Consider the following 16,252-nt stretch of genomic DNA (forward strand, 5'->3'; position numbering starts at 1 on the left):
TGGTTCTGACATGTGCTGAATCCTGCTGGGAATGGCATTGCTTTGGAAGGTGATGAGGTGTGCTCCGATGCCTCAGAGCAGATGGAGGCAGGAGCAGAGCAACAGCTCTGATGTCCTTTGGGCCACATTTTGTGAGTGAGTCAGAAAACCTGCAAGTGTTTGTTACAAAGCTGCTTCCAAGAGCATGTTAATTAAATGATTGTACCTACAGAAGGTATTGATTGTTGGCAGTATCCTTACCTTTTGCTTACCTCTTCTTACTTTTGACTTCTCTTTCTCCCTGTCATTCCTCTCTGCTCAATCTTCCTCACCTCTGCGAAGGTGACAGACATGATGCAGAAAGCTCTATTTGACTTCCTGAAGCACAGGTTTGATGGGAGGTGAGAAAGCTGTCCTTTCCATGCTTTTTTTTCCACGTGTTACTTAAGCTTTGGTGATATTTTTTAATGAAAGGAGACCGGTACATGTTCCAAACTGATTTACGGTATCAGCAGCAAAGTGCAGCTGACAGTGGGTTGAAGCTGATACATCACTAGGTGTGCATGTGTCTTTGTATCATCTGCTATGTCCGTCGTAGGATTTCTTCATTTAAATGAATCATTTTGCCTCAGTGTCTCATAAGAGTAGGGCTGCAGGAGAAACCTAGATGAAAGGTGACTGGAGCACATGGGAAGTGCCAGGATACCTTTGAAGGTGGCATTTCCAGGCTTGGCTATTCAGCATTGCAGTGGGAAGCATGCAGTGCCAGTACAGCTGGGAGTGCTGGGGAGCAGTGCCAACCTGTGAATAACCCTTTGGGCAGAGCTCAGCTCCTGGTTTGTTTTGTGTAGTTCCAGGCTCCTGTCCAGCAGGATGCGCTTCAGATAAAACTACTTGCACCCAAGCCCTGCAAGTACCATGTTGAATTGTGCAGAAACAGTCCATCTGACTGGAGGTAGTGACAGTGCTTCAGGCTGGCATCTGCAAGAATTTAATTCCTGACTATTGTTAGTAATCAGAAATAATTAAAGCTTGAAGACGGAAATGCTGAGCACTGAGATACACAAAAAGATGTTTTATAACTACAGCTGGAGCAAGAAGAATATTTCCTGAAGAGCTGTGATGGGGAACAAGTTTGTGCATTTCCTTGTAAGGAGGAGAGGGTTGGTCCATGGTGTCCCTTCCTCACCCCTGAAGTTCACCCATGGTTGCAGATCTGTGCTCTGCCATTGGGATATTTGACCCTTCTTTCACCATAGTGTGTTCAGCGTGTTGTACCTGCATAGCAGGGTGCTTGTGCTGCACTGGTTTAGCTGCCCCACATTTGTGACAACGAGGAAGGTTTGCAAAGCCTAAAATGCTGGCACTAAGGTGAGGAAAAGAAGTTTCCATAGTTTAGAAGAGGTAGAATAGGATTTATGTTCGAAGCACCTTTTGGGGGTGCAGCACAGAGGTGGTGATGCTCAAATAACTCACAGCTTAAACAGAGCTTTTAATAAGCAACCTTGGTGCAAAATTATTGTTCCCTGCTCCTTATAGCCCAGCTGAAGTGGTTTTAACACATTCCACAAAGGCAGTGATGGATTCCAAGTCTGACAGTTGAAGCAGTGACTGTTGCAGCCCGCAGCTCTGTTTGCTGTGTTTGTTGCATGCTGTCAGGACACTCTCTCCCCCTCCTGAGCAGTTTGACTGATGTGGTTTCGCTGCAGCTCAGCACAGCTCTGGTGCACGTTTCCATCAGGGCAGATGCAGGACTGCTGCGTATGTTCCCTCCAGCTCCTGCCACACACCTTCAGTTTGCAGTGTGCCTCTGGTAACTGACAGTCATTGCTTTTGGTGGGAAACCGTGGCAATGGGATGCGATACGTCGAGTCACCAGGACACGGCTGCTCTGCAGTGTCTTTTTAAACCGTATTTGAGAGCCTGCTCAGCAGAGGCTGAACCCACATGGGTCAGCAGTGCCTTGGTGTGGGAGATGAAGATGTAGTGCTGCCGAGGGGATCAGCACCTTGCTTTGTGCTGCTATGCTCTCACTGCTGTGCTGCCTGGAGTGAAGTGGTGCTGGGAAGTCTTCCTGCTGTGAGACATGTTGGCAACTAAATTAGGCAGACACGAGGCATTTCAGCTATGAAAAAGTTCAGTGCTACATACAAGCTGATACCATTGACTTCAAGTTTGAATCACTTAAAAAAATCAATAAAATTCATTCTTTGGAACCTGAGCTGCTGCTTGCTCCTCCTGTCTTTATGTTGTGTGCAATGGCTGCTGGTCATTTTCAGCCTGTTTTCTTCTTGTTACTCGTGGCTCTTTATCTCATCACAGTCCTTCTCACTGGATTTTACATGAGGCGATTGCGTGCTCTTTGTTTTATAATCTGATCGAAGAACAAACTCTGAGATGCAGGTAAATAGCAGGGCCCTGCTCTGCACCCTGAATGCCCGCACACAAGGCACGGGAAGGCTTCAGCAGCACAGCAGCTGTGGCTCACCTCACTTTTCTCCTGTTCTGACCTTGAGCCAAGTCCCTGAGCCCCCTGCGCAGCCCTGTCTGGACAAGGAGCTGTGTGCTGGAGATCCAGAGCCAGCAGCTTCATTTGGTGACTCAGATGGGAGTGGCAAAGTTCAAATAAGGCCCTTCCCTACCTGCTGGCAGTGCCAGCTTTGGTTATGCCACCTGGGAGGAGTGCTGCCGTGCTCTGTGCCCTGAGACTTGATTTAGCTTGTAGCCAGGTATTGTGTAAATCCATGGGTGGTGGGATGGGGAGACGTGAGCTGATTAAGCAGGACAGCAGGAGCTGTGTGAAGGGTCTGCAGTAGCAAATAATTGTACAGTAACTCAGCATTTCTGTTTAGCTGTTCTCTAATGCGATGAATGGTGTTTTATTGGATTTGCACTTTGGAATGAAATGTGGCTGTAAATCATGCGTGGCACAGGAAAAAAGTAACGACTGTGGATTTGTTTTGTGCTGTGTTCTTGCCCATAGGATATCAATAACCCGAGTGACAGCTGACATTTCTCTTGCTAAGAGGTCTGTTCTGAATAACCCAAGCAAGAGGGCAATAATTGAGCGGTCAAACACACGATCCAGTTTAGGTAAGACATGGACACAGCTGTAACTGTGATCGTGGCTGCACCGTCCCCAGTTCTGAGTGCATCTACAGCATTTTAGTGTGTAATTCTGTGTTTCACATCCTCTGATGGGTGATGGAATTTTCCTGACAGAGGAGTGGCACAGAGCACAGTGTGTTGAGTTAGCATCCTGTGGAGCAACGCCTGGGCTAGAGCAAGCAGGATTACAGCTATTGTAACTATTCACCTGTGCTGACTTTATCAATTTAAACTTACTCACATGCATGGGAATGGTTGAGAAAGGTGAGATTCATCATCTTCCTTCTAGTTCTGACGTGTTCCTTCCTTTTACTGCAGACAAAAGTGCCTTGGTGTGAACGTTGCCATCGGTGTCTTTTTAAATAATACCCTGGCAGGATTTACCATAAACAGATCTTTGTGCTTTTGGGATTGTCTGGTCACAGTTCTGCTTTTTGTACAGATTCTTGTTAAAGTTAAATCAGAGCTACAATTTGCAAAGAAAAAAAGTCCTAAAAAGAATAAATATATTACTGTCAAAAATAAATATCTTATGACTCCTGAGATATTTTGCAAATCTGAGAAATATGCCTGAACTTATTTTGAGTTAATAGAAAGATACATTTAACTGTAGTGTGTACGCAGTGTTTTCAGACAATGGAATTGCCTCAAAGATGACATTAATTTAAAAAATCCTTGAGTAATAGATTATTGTGTGAAAATTACATGAATTTACGTGTGGAATTCATCTCAGAATGTATAGAGTTCATGAAACTGAATGGGTGATGGTATTTTCCATGTGGCTCTGGGCAGCCTGGTCTGGTGGTTGGCGACCCTGCACGTAGCAGGAGGGCTGAAACTGGATGATCATTATGGTCCTTTTCAACCCAGGCCTTTCTGTTATTTTTGTGTAAGTAGCACTGGGGTTGAATGGCTTTCAATTGCTTTATTTTCCTCCTCTAGCTGAAGTGCAGAGTGAGATTGAAAGAATCTTTGAGCTGGCCCGGTCCTTGCAGCTGGTTGTCCTGGATGCAGACACTATCAATCACCCCGCACAACTTATCAAGACATCTCTAGCACCAATTATTGTCCATGTTAAAGTGTCTTCTCCAAAGGTAATGTATCTCACCATCAAATTATTTGCATTTGAGTTTTTCAACATCTGCATGGCATTTGTGTACGCAGGATAGGTTGTTTTACTCCTCCAGCAATCACAGCAGTACAGAGCTTGAGGTTGAAAGATCCTTCTGGAGCTCTGTCAGCACTACTTAATGCAGTGGAAGTGTGTCAAAAGATGACTAATGTCTGTCATGTATTGTTCACTTCTTTCCTCCCATTCAATCCCTAGAGGACAGAGTTGGTCACGTAGCTCTATTTCTTTACAGCTGCCATTTACATTGCAGCTAATCCTGCATTTGGCATGTTGTTCATGAAGATGCCAATCAGCATTTTACAGTCACTGTTTTCCCCTGAATCAGGTGTTGATTGTCCCCATTTTATCCTCTTGCATGGAGAGGCCACTTACAGAGAAGGGTGGGTTCAGTCCTTGGCACCATGTGCTGCTGCCCACAGTGATGAAAGTTTTCAGGATGACCTGTAAGTTCTTTATGGGGGAAAATAGAGTTACGTCTCAGAAGACATAAAAATAATTAAATCATTTGCGTTTTCTAAGACAGTTATCCTTGCTACACAGGATAGAATTCAGCACAAACTGAATGCAGCATTAGAGCAGCCTGATTACGTTAGCACAGCATTTCACTTGACCTAACTTACCCTTCTGAAGCAGAGCCCACTAACGCAGCAGTGCTTCCCAGCTTGTTGGAGCTGGAGTGAGGATTGGGGAGAGGATACCCTCGCAGTGATGCTCTGGGTCAAAGCACTGTTCCCTTCTGGCTTTGGTTTTTGCAGTCTCTCTGCTGAGCTCCTCACAGCTTCATTGCTTCCTGTAGCAGCAGTGTGACACTGCTCAACAAGCTGGCTGGGCAGTAGAAGCCAAAGAAGGCTTAAGATGCAAGGGAGTGGATAAATGGCTTGTGTTTGGGCTTAGGTATATAGACAGGGCATTGCACTGTGATGAGTGGATATACCCTGCCCCGTCTGTATGCCCACGCTGTAAGAGAAGATGCACTTTAAAATGCTTTTAAAGCTCAATTTGTATTGACTGAAGTCAATTTGGTTACTATCCAAAGGAATTCCATTAGAGCTGAGTAGTTTCAGAAATGTCTGTCGTGTGTGTTGAGTGTGATGGAACTCCTGCAGAGTTCATATTATTAGAAGACGACTTTGCTGGTATAGAAAGCCCTTTTTGAACTGTTCTCTCTGTACCCTTGCTACTGGCTCTCTGCAGCCAGCTCCTCACATCTCTATATGATCTTTCCCAACCTATACTGAGCCTGGGTAACTGGAATTTGCTGATTCCCAGCTGGGCTTGTTGAGCTCAGTACAGATGAGTAGCACTGCTGGCACGTCTGGAGGAGGGTCACATCCCACAGGGACTGATGGCTAAGGCTGGGGAAGGGAGGAAAGAAAACAAATCTTCATGTAAGTGTATGTGTATAGGAAGAAAACATCTGCCTTCACCTTCCTTTTGAACATGCCTTTTTTGACCACTGAAGTAACTTCCATTTAATTTCTTTCTGGTAATAATGACTATTTGGGAAGCTTGTATACAGAAAAATCTGTTTCAGATTTTCCCCTGTCTTTCCAGGTAAGTAGGAAGCAGAGGGAGATCCTTGTTGCCTAAGAATAAACAAACTCTCCACAGTAAATATTACATGAATTGCAGCGTGCTGCTTAGATAGGGCCCAGCAGGAAATGACACCTGACTGACCTGGCTGCCTGTTGTCATGGGACGTGGAAGGAGCTGTGGGTGTTGCTGGCCTTTACAGCAGGGCTTTGCTGCACTCTCCTGTAGGCAAATTGCTGAGATACGCACTGGATGAATGTGAATTATCAAAAGGGTTTCAGACTGAGCAGACTTCTGGGTGCAGGATGCAAAGTCTAACTGATCCTGGTTATCAGGGGTCCGTAGTGGGGCAGCACAGCTCAGTGTCTTTGTTAACGACCTGGCTGATGAGTGCAGTGCACTCTGAGTACCTGTTTGTGGGAAATGCCAAAGTCTGGGGCAGGTTAATGTGCCAGAGGGTAGGGCTGACATTGAGGGGGACCTTGGCAGGCTTTCACCAGCATCCTAAAGTTCTTCAGAGGGAAACGCCAAGTTCTGTCCCTGCTGCTGTGAGCCCCTGCTCAGTTGGGGCAGTTGTGCAGGTAGGGACGTGGGCTCCTGGCAGGCAGCGTGGGCACGAGGGAGCAGTGTGCCATGCAGCAGAGACATGGCTGTGTGCTGGGCTGTGTGAGCACGTGCTCGGTCCTGACCCACAGGGGTTACCCCAGAACTCAGCTGGACAAAGAGCTGAGCACTGTGATCCTGCGAGGGGTTTGGCACAGAGACCTCTAGAGGTCCTTCCAGCTTCAATAATACTCCGTTCTGTGATTCTTTAATTTTCTTTGAGACTTTACAGGAAATCCTTTAAATTCTCTAACTGTTCTGACCCTGAAGTTCTAATAGTGGAAGAAACAAACAGAGGAATTTATGAACTGTGTGCGTAACATTCCTTCTGTACCCAGAACATTCCTTGGAACAGATACAGTCACAGCATTATTGCTACACAGCATAACGTGCTCCTACTGCTGTGCTGCAGTCAGTCCTCTGTCATTCTCTATGTGTGTATTTACATTTTGTGCTCTTCTAGAAGATTACATTGGTCATAAATAGCCTGTCACTTAAAGCAAATAAAGCAAAATTGCTCTTTCCATTGCCATTGAAATATTTGTTAGGGATCGAATGTGATGCAGAAGGAAACACCCAGCTCTCAGGGAGGCTCTTAGCAGTGTTTATGTTTCTATTCAGGGAGAATATTTTGTCCATTTTGTTAAACATAATAGAGAGCTTCTGAAATTGACATTGCACTGGAGGATTACCAGTCTCTGAGCGTTATGGACATGATTCTTAAACTCACCTTTTCCTCTTTTCCTCTATCAGGTTTTGCAGCGACTGATTAAATCTAGAGGAAAGTCACAAAGTAAACACTTGAATGTTCAGTTGGTGGCAGCTGATAAACTTGCACAATGCCCACCAGTAAGTACAGAAGAAAGGCTAAAGAACTTGTGATGTGTGGAGTCTGAAAGATGTCTGCTGTCTCGGTCCTTCATTATAGCAGAGTTCAAATGTTATCACTTCCCTTTGTGGACAGCCCAACACTGCAACCCTAGCTCAGCTTTTGTTGCTGAGGAACAAAAAAGTGTGGTACTTTCTTCCTGACTGTCTCCAAAGCCGGGTTTGTTTTGCTCTTTGGCCAGACGACAGGTCAGAAATGACGTGTGTGGTAAAACTGATCTTCCAGCAGCACACGAGCAAATTACATCACTTGTGGAGCAGTGCTGTCTCAGGGGCCGAAGTCTCAGAGTCATGTTTGGGAGGAGGCTGCAGGGGACTTTCCTTCAGCCACGCAGCGAGTTCCTGCACAGCGTGAGGCACTCGTGGCTGCACACACGCCATCCCTGAGCCTCCTGGCACTGCAGCACCTGGAACCCTTCCAGGTGCTTTATCTGGAAGCCTGGTCACTGCTCAGGGCCATTGTATCACAGGTGCTGATACTCACCTCAATCAGTGTGCTTCTAAAGGAGCTCAGGTCTGAGATGGTGGATTAGGCAGGCAGTGCTGTGCAGACAAACTGTGCAGGGCAGCTCAGACTTGCCTGTATTTGTGAAAGCCTTTGGTTCCTGTGACAGAGACAGCTGTTAAGTATGGACATGCTTAGATGAGGGCTTGCTTTCTGAAAAGCACCATTTCCTACTGAAACTGCAAGGGAGCTTCAGTTAAGTTTGCTCAGCAGCACCAACCAGATGGAAATGGAGGAACAGTTTACAAAGATCTGTCAGAACACTTAATATTGGGAGTTTTGCATAATGTTTTGGTGTGTGTTCAGGCTGGATCTACATGGAGGTGTTGGAAAGCAGGGGAAAAGGAGATAGGTTTGACTGAAACTTGTCTTTGTCTGAAAAATGAATGGATTAAGAACATGTCCAGGATGAGACAGATCTGATTCAGATTCCTCCTTTACCTGATACAGAGCAGAAATTCAAATATTGTAGAAAAGTACTGGTGATATTTGTGGGGCGTATCTTGATTTCTGCAGCCAAATGTACTGTTTGCAGTGCTCACTGTGCCCAGACTGCACACTCTGAGCCTGTCAGCTCTGCATTTAGAAGCCTTCCTCCTTGCCAGTGTCCACTGTCAGAAGTGGAAGATGGTGACTGCACATATATATGCAGCTGCTTGTGCTGCAGAGCCAGCCAGCAAGTTGAATGCAGCTTTGAAGCATCTGACTCCTTGTGTGTGTTCTGCGTATTCCCCCAAGCTTTTGTCCAGGGTTTCCTAAATGGGATATCATAGAATCATAGAATGGTCTGGGTTGCAAAGGACCACAATGATCATCTGGTTCCAACCCCCTGCTGTGTGCAGGTCACCAACCAGCAGCCCAGGCTGCCCAGAGCCACATCCAGCCTGGCCTTGAATGCCTGCAGGGATGGGGCAAGGCATCTCATGCAGGAGCCCTTCATACTATTGAGACTTGCTTCTGCCCTCTGCCAAGCACAGTGTCACTCTCCAAGCTGCTGGCTATAGTATCTGTAGGTTGTTTGCTGCCTCATCCTTGTCTTCCACTTGGAGCAGCACAGAAAGATGTCGGAGCTACCTCCATTTCTGCAGAAGTCAGCAGTATTGTGTTTCTCACACACAGTTTACACTGAATTGTTTTGTCTGAAAAGGACAACAGAGAATTCCTGTGAGCCATGCAAGTCCAATCAACTTAAACAGTGTTGGTAGTACAAAACAAGTTCTTTGGAAGTAACTGCCTTCCTCACTCTCAGTGGGTATGAGCCAAGTGAATGGAGTTGCACCTGCACCTGTTTGAATACAGCTGGTGCTGCTGACACTGAGCCATCCCTGCAAGCTTGCACACAGCACCTCATTTTTCATTCTTCACATCTTGAAAGGTGCATTTATTCTTCCACCTGCACAGAGAAACCTGTGTGTGTTCCACAGCCTGAACTGCTCTTTCATTCAGTCACTTCCTCTTATTCCACTCAGCTTTGTGCAAACCCGTTGAAATGAAGCAGAGGCTGTTATTGAAGTGCACATTGTGCACCATGTTGTGTGAGCTGTAGCTCGTTTGTTGCATCACAGCACTTGGGTTGTGCATCTCAGGATCCACTAAACTCTGCCATAATCCTGGGTGCTGCAGTTCTGCTGTTGCCCAAGACAACAACTGAAGACCCTGCCTGAATAAGAGAAGTGTTTCCAGTTTTCTGAGTTGCCTGCACTGTGCCTGCTGCTCTTGTGGATGATCCCATAGCCCCAGCTGGCAATTGGGAAGAAAAGAATAGGGTCTGGAATCTTTTGTGTAATTTAGGATGAGTGTCTTCCTGAATTAAGCAGTGTGGTGTTTTTTTTTTAAAGCAGCATTAGAATTATCTGGAAAAATCTTCTGGCAGTGATGCTGCTATGGAATCTAACTTGGGTTCTTTTGGTATTGCCCACGGGCTGTGTTGAAGCCAGCAGGGCTTTCCCAAGCAGTGTGCAGTGCTGGCAGTAAGTGTTGGTTTGTGCTCGTGAGCAACTAGGTTTGATTGAGTTAAAATTAAAGGGCCAAGCTGATCCATGATTTAATTAAGTACAGTGCTGAGACCAAAGACGTTGCTGTCTGTCTGCTGCACCAGGCCCTGCTCTGTCTGTTTGCAGGCTGGATTCCTGCAAGAGCAGCGTTTGTTTGAAGTGGAGATACTTGTGAGCCATAAAAGCCACAGTCTGTTTCATGTGCTGCAAGTCAGTCTTAAGCAATCAGGTGGTGCTGTATTGTCTAGACATTATAAAAATAGCTTTCTTTCTTAGGTTCAGGAACTCCTTTCATTATTAATTCCTCACTAATCTTTCACTCCAGCCACGGCTGCCGCTGTGTGACTCCGTTAAGCAGAAATGTGGCTCAAAGAAATGTGAGCTGTACTAACTGTATGCTTTAGGTGTGCTGGTCATAGGCATCCCATTCTGCTTTCTCTGTACTTGACCTAGTGCACTTAGGATGTTTTAGAGTGTGGCACACTGCTTTCCCCAGAACACGGTCACGTATCCCACTGCTGTTAATGGTTGTTCTGCATTCTTTTTGATATGCTTTAGTAAAAAAACATTAAAAAATAAGTTTTTTCTACCTTATGTACATTAACTATATTCTGTATTTTATGAGGGCTGCTCCAAAAGTAATGCCTTCTGTATTGTTGTGTTGGTGGTACGGCAGCAGAGGCAGAACCTTCCTGCCATCATCCCCATCAGGTGCTGTGGCTGTGTGACAGATGACAGCAGAGGGACACTGTGACCAAATGGAGTCTGACATGGAAGTGCAGGTGGAGCAGAGCTGTCATTGAATTCCTCCACACGGAAACGTGGCACCTACTGACATTCATCAGTGCTTGTGAGAGTCTGTAGAGACTGACCTGTGGGTGTGTGAGCACAGTGAGGGGTTGCTGTATTTCAGCAGTGGTGACAGCAACAGCGGGTCTGACTTCTGTAAGTGTGGCATGCAGGCTCCTGTTCTTATGGCAAAAATGCAGAGCTAATGGTGGTGACTGTTGAAAAAATAGTGTTTTATAGCTGGGAATTTGCTCTGTCAAATAGTGCTATCGTGTTCTTTGTAGCTGTTGTTGTTTCAATGGGAATAATTAGGAGGCATTACTTTTGGAGCAACCTACATGTATATGGACCAAGGCAATTCCTCTTCATTCAGCATGGCCCAGGTAAACCCAAAGGTTGGATACCTGTGGTTAGTGGATCTTAGCACTGAAAGTGAGAGAGTGTTAAGCACTTGCTTGGAGAGGAGGGAACATTTCTTTACCACACTGATAAGGAAGAGGAAATCAATATCAGGGTTGTAGAGCTAACTGAAGTTCTGGAGCAGACTTGCAGGTGGCAGGTAGGTGCAAGTGAAGGTCTTGCACTTTTGAGTCTTATCTTGGAGAAATCAGCTTAGGACAGGTCTGACTGTGCAAGGCAAAGCAGCACGGTGTGGGCTGTAGCAGCTCCTGTGCCACCTGCACTTCTCATTTCCTGTGATGTTTTCACAATAGTTGTTTTCTACAGAGGTGAGAGAGTTAAGATCACAGATGAAGTACAGCATTTCACTGCTGAAGATACGTTTATCTTTTTCTTGAGGAGTTCTGTGGTTCTGTGTCAGCATTTCACTGCTAGCACTCACTGCCTGTAGTGTACTTTGGCTCCTTGGGTAGCACAGAGCCTCTTGGCCCCAAATCCTTCTGTGCTCACCAGGAAATGTTCCTCTGGGATTTTGCACTGAAAAGACCTGAGGCAAAATGCCAGGATTTGCATTAATGCTTCAGTAATGATCCTGGGTGAATTGAAAAAGGTGTGACCTGCATGGCTTTGTGGATGTGAGGACAGACTGGGGCCGTGCAGATAGCTGGCAGAAGCAGAGGTGCTGAGTGGCACTGCACTGCCATCACTGTATGAAATGCTGTGCTGAGCGTGCTTCACTCCACAAACGCATTCCGACTGGGATGTGAGAGGCAATGTAAAGTGTCCCAGTGTTGCTCTGACAGACTGCTTTAGTTCCTGTCTTCTGTTAGAATGCTTTGAGCAAAATAAACTCTTTGCTGGAGTCCTGTGCCTTCAGGTGTGCTGGGCCGCACAGTGCCTGGTGAGGGGAGAGCTTTGGTGTTGGGTGACAGAATCACAGAATGGAGCTGGAAGGGACCTCAAGGATCGTGAAGCTCCAACCCCCTGCCACAGCAGGGCCACCAAACTCCACATTTCATAGCAGCCCAGGCTGCCCAGGGCCCCATCCAATCTGGCCTTGAACACCTCCAGGGATGGACGGGGCATCACAGCCTCTCTGGGCAGCTGTTCCAGCATAGAAAAGAATTTCCCCCTGACAGCCAGCCTACATCTTCCCTCTTTCAACTTCAAACCATTTCCCCTTGTCCTGCTGTTATCTACCCTTTCAAAGAGTTGACTCCCCTCCCATTTAAAGGCTCCCTTTAGGTACTGAAAGGCTGCAATGAGGTCACCCCTCAGCCTTCTTTTCTGTAGGCTGAACAAACCCACTCATGTCCTTTGCTTTGCACTTGCAGTGCTCTGGTTGCTATTTATTTAATTCTAAAGTATTAGCATGATGAGAATTGTTTAACGCCTCTCTCACTTCACCCATAACATTGTAATGAACCAACGCTTTGTTGTTGTGATCAGGAAATGTTTGATGTAATTTTGGATGAAAACCAGCTCGAAGATGCTTGCGAACACTTGGCGGAATACCTGGAGGCATACTGGCGTGCTACACACACCACCAGTAGCACACCCATGACTCCTCTTCTTGGGCGAAACCTAGGATCCACTGCACTGTCCCCATACCCTGCTGCGATCTCTGGACTGCAGGTATGAAAATGCATTTCAGCTCCCAAACAGCAGCGGAGGTCAGGTATTTTGTTGTTTAATTTCGGGGGGAAAATGGTGTACTGTGTTGTGTATAGCATAAGTTTTACGTGCTTCAGTGTCAACTGTTTGCTGTTTGGCCACAGCCAGCAGCAAGAATGCAAGCTGGAGGCCCATAGTCAACGCAGACACAGCTGAAGCACTGGGACAGCTCTGGCTTAAGTGGGAAGTAAAACGACTGCACACGTTGCTGCCATTTACGCTGGTATCACGGCCATATTAAAAAATGGCATTTTTTTAATCTGGAAAAAATACCATTGCCAGTGGGATGCTCTCAGATTGACAATACACTGTGGCACAGCAGTGGAGCTCGTGGCTGCTGTAATTGGGAAGAACAGTTTCTCTGATGTCCCATTCTCTAACTCATAACTTCACAAAGCATTTGCATTTGGGTGATGAACATCCATGCTTGTCTCGTGTCAGCAGAATGCCTTCACCTTTTGAGTTCTTTGAGTGTGAATAATTCCCATTTTTTTTTTACCCATTGAAAAAAATTGTGACCATTTTTCTTCGCAGGGATAGCTCAAAAACGGCTGAACTTTGACACTTCAAACGTGGCATGTAAATAGTCCTTAACGAGAAGTACGTGCTTTACTAAGTTTGAAAACAGAACGTGTTGTTGAAGTAATAGTTGTGAATGCTTGGGAAGATCAGGACCGTAGTGAACTCTAAAGTCTGAGCATTTCAGAAGGTGTTTTGTGCGTGTGTGACTTCCTAGGAATGTGCACTTTCTAACGTATGTCAGAAGTCGATTGAGCAAATGAGATTTGATGAATAATTCACCTGACAAATTTAACCTCTGTTCTGCTTGTAGAATGTCTGGAAGCAGGTAACGCTTTTGAAGGAGGTGACTCATTGTTGAGTGTTCCCAATGAAAATGAAGCTATTTTTTCTGTGGGTGAATGGCACTTCATGAAGGTGCATGGTGTTTGGTACTCACCTTTCTAATGATGTGCTTGATTCTATTAGGCTCAGTAAGCCACTGTTTCCTGACTGGCTGAACGCACTAGCACTGTTCTGTTACTAATAAAGCACACATGTAAAATGTTGTCTCCATTTTCACTTGCCTTAAAATTTCAGTTTTCCATCCCGTCATGACAATAAAATACCATCTGTAGAACTGTCACCTCTTCAGTTTCATTTTGAAAACTGGGTGTATCCACAGAATTTTTTTCAGGCATTTATTTCTCTCTGATCAATGGACACCAGCAGTGACTGTGAAATGTTGCTCCATTTACTTAGGGAAAACTCACACTGAAGATGAAAATCACCCCTGTGCAGTGGGCTGGCTGAAGGTATGCATCACCTAATCCCCACTTCACCCTCATTGTGAAGGCTTAGCTGGGACTTGAATGGTGCTAGTTCTCTGCAGAGGGGTAAATTTCTCCCTGAGTGAATGATGCCCAGTTGAGGACTGCAGGACGTGGCTCTCAGTGCTGCTCCAGCACTCAAAGAATTTGGGGGTTTTTACACAATTGACTTGAAGACTTCCATCAATGGAAGCGCTTACCCACCGAGAGGATGTGTGCTAATTCCAGCCTTTGGAAGCATTTGTTTCAGTTGTAAATGTTCTGATGTCATGGTGGTGACTGAAGCCCTCACACATCCAAGGAACCAAACTAGCTTAGGTGCCTATGGTTATTTAAGAATTCATACCTCATACGGCCTGGTGGCTCCTCTCTTGATACCTCAGGGAACCGAATACCAGAAGCCCCAAATACTAAAAGCCCCCAAGCTTTTTACAGCAGTCATATCTGAAACTGATGCAGATTTGCTGGGGCAATCTGTCTGTGTTTTACCCGATCAGAGTTTGGGGGTGTCTCTTTCTCACTCAACTGTCACTTGAAGTATAGTTTATTGTGATTGAAGCTTCTAATGTAATCTGAACCTTTAGGCTTCATGAAGGTCATCAGGGTGAAGTCATTGGCATATGTACAGCTAAGTCAGACCAGCAGCTCCAGGAGTGTCCCATTACAGGTGTGTGGTGCACCTTCCAAAGCCTGTGGTCACTCGGTGCTTGGCTGTGAGCTGCTTAGTGGGGAGTGATGGGGATGCTCACATGTATTTGCAGGCCTCAGCAGGATGAGTGAACTGTCAATGCCAGCTGGGGCCAGTGGTTAGCGTTTGTGGCTGAGCTCTGGTTAGGTCTAAACCTATGTAGTTCATCCTAATTCTGGTGAACAGACTTGCATCCTGCAGTTCAGGTCGTGGGGATAAGTGCTCCTTAGGCTCCAGAGGCATTTTAAGGCAACTACTGAAGGCCGTGTCATGCAGACAGTGCAACTGGATCAAAAGTAATTTGGGATATAACAGCAGCATGTAACCACACCAGGTTTATGCCATGGTTACACATCTCAGGAGGGAAATAGTGGGATCAGAATTACTATGCAATCACAATAAAGACTGAAAGATTTTAAGAAAATAACAGTTTGCATCCAGAGAAGAAATTACTGCAGTGAAGAAGGAGAACGTGAGCATAGGAAGTTAAATTTGCAGCTCTCTAGTGAAGAAAATATATGGACTTTGACATACAGACACTGCTAAGACATGATGCTGCAAGGAAAACTTGGGCAAGGCATTGTAGAAGTTGCTGCCCTGTAATTAAGCACGAATTTGTAGATCAGCAGCTTTTCTGTGTCAGCTCACTACATGGAGTCTCTCAGTGGATAACCTTGGTAGCATCGATCCACGCTGGGAGACGAGACATCCTATCTGCTGTAATGTACACCTGTCTGCAGGGTTATTTACTTCCCCAGGCAGACAAGCCTTTTGTTATAAATTATGCAGTTTAACAGTTGCCACAGAGAAGATGTAGCGATGGGAGGAAGGTTCAGAGCATGGAGAGCCTTGCCCGAAATTTCAGAAGGGAGAGGAGCAGGGAGTGCTGTGTGTGCCTGAGAACCTGAGGCCACAGGGCTGCAGCCATCACAGCAGCGTTCTGCTGGCACTGCCAGGATCAGAGCAGTGACTGCTATCTCAGGAAAGGGAAGCACAGGCCACGTTTGTTCTGAGCTGTACGGGTGAGAGGCTTAATGTGATGGCAGTAAACCGGGTTGTTGTCTGCATAGACCCCTTCAGTGTGCTACTTCATTGGCAAAATACATGAACCAATTTTTTTTTCTGTCATAAATGTAATACGTCATTTTGGGAATGTGAGGATAGAAGAAGCTCATTATCTTACTTAAAATACTGCATTTTAGCTGGAAGAACTTGTTAACGTTTTAACTATCGCTTTGCTGCCCAGTGAGCTGCTGTCACTTGTTGGGTCGTGTGAAGTTTTTTACAGAGAGCTCAGGGAGCCGAACCTTTAAAAACAAGAGGGGCAAAAACCACCTTCAGCTGTTTTCTGAAGATCCGTAAACCTGTGGCAAACTGTTTCTAAGCAGAATAGAGGCATGAATGAGACTATGTTCATGATCAGAGAAAGGTGATAAATGCTGAATACATCAGCTCACTTTTCATGCTAAGCGACCTGTAGTGTTTAAGGTGGCGAATGCCATAAGAGACACGTTGTAATACCATGTTTGGTCTGCTTGCAGCTCTAGGAACCAAACTATTCTTGTAACCCACTCCTGTAAGCATACAGGTTTTAATATAAAACGAATTTCACAAAAGTGGATGGATGTTGAA

At 45.7% G+C, this 16,252-nt stretch overlaps 1 protein-coding gene across 11 annotated transcripts in view; it reads left to right on the forward strand.

Annotated features, from left to right (window-relative positions):
• The window catches only part of CACNB4 (calcium voltage-gated channel auxiliary subunit beta 4), a 103,501-nt gene that overhangs the window by 53,653 nt on the left and 33,596 nt on the right, over positions 1–16,252 (forward strand). For 4 of the 11 annotated variants that reach the window (XR_008204712.1, XM_052675229.1, XM_052675231.1 and 1 more), the window contains 5 exons: positions 322–380; positions 2,963–3,072; positions 4,030–4,181; positions 7,109–7,204; positions 12,380–12,565. Coding sequence is in view for 7 of the 11 variants with exons in the window: in XM_052675229.1 (XP_052531189.1) it covers positions 322–380; positions 2,963–3,072; positions 4,030–4,181; positions 7,109–7,204; positions 12,380–12,565 (603 nt within the window). In the remaining 4 variants the exon portion in view is untranslated. Of the gene's footprint in view, positions 1–321; positions 381–2,962; positions 3,073–4,029; positions 4,182–7,108; positions 7,205–12,379; positions 13,668–13,864; positions 13,918–16,252 lie in introns of those variants that run through there. The other 7 variants (XR_008204714.1, XR_008204715.1, XR_008204713.1 and 4 more) reach the window with 7 other exon arrangements.

This window comes from Tympanuchus pallidicinctus, unplaced genomic scaffold (genome assembly GCF_026119805.1).
Source record: "Tympanuchus pallidicinctus isolate F22 unplaced genomic scaffold, pur_lepc_1.0 scaffold15, whole genome shotgun sequence".
In the NCBI taxonomy this organism is placed as follows: Eukaryota; Metazoa; Chordata; class Aves; order Galliformes; family Phasianidae; genus Tympanuchus; species Tympanuchus pallidicinctus.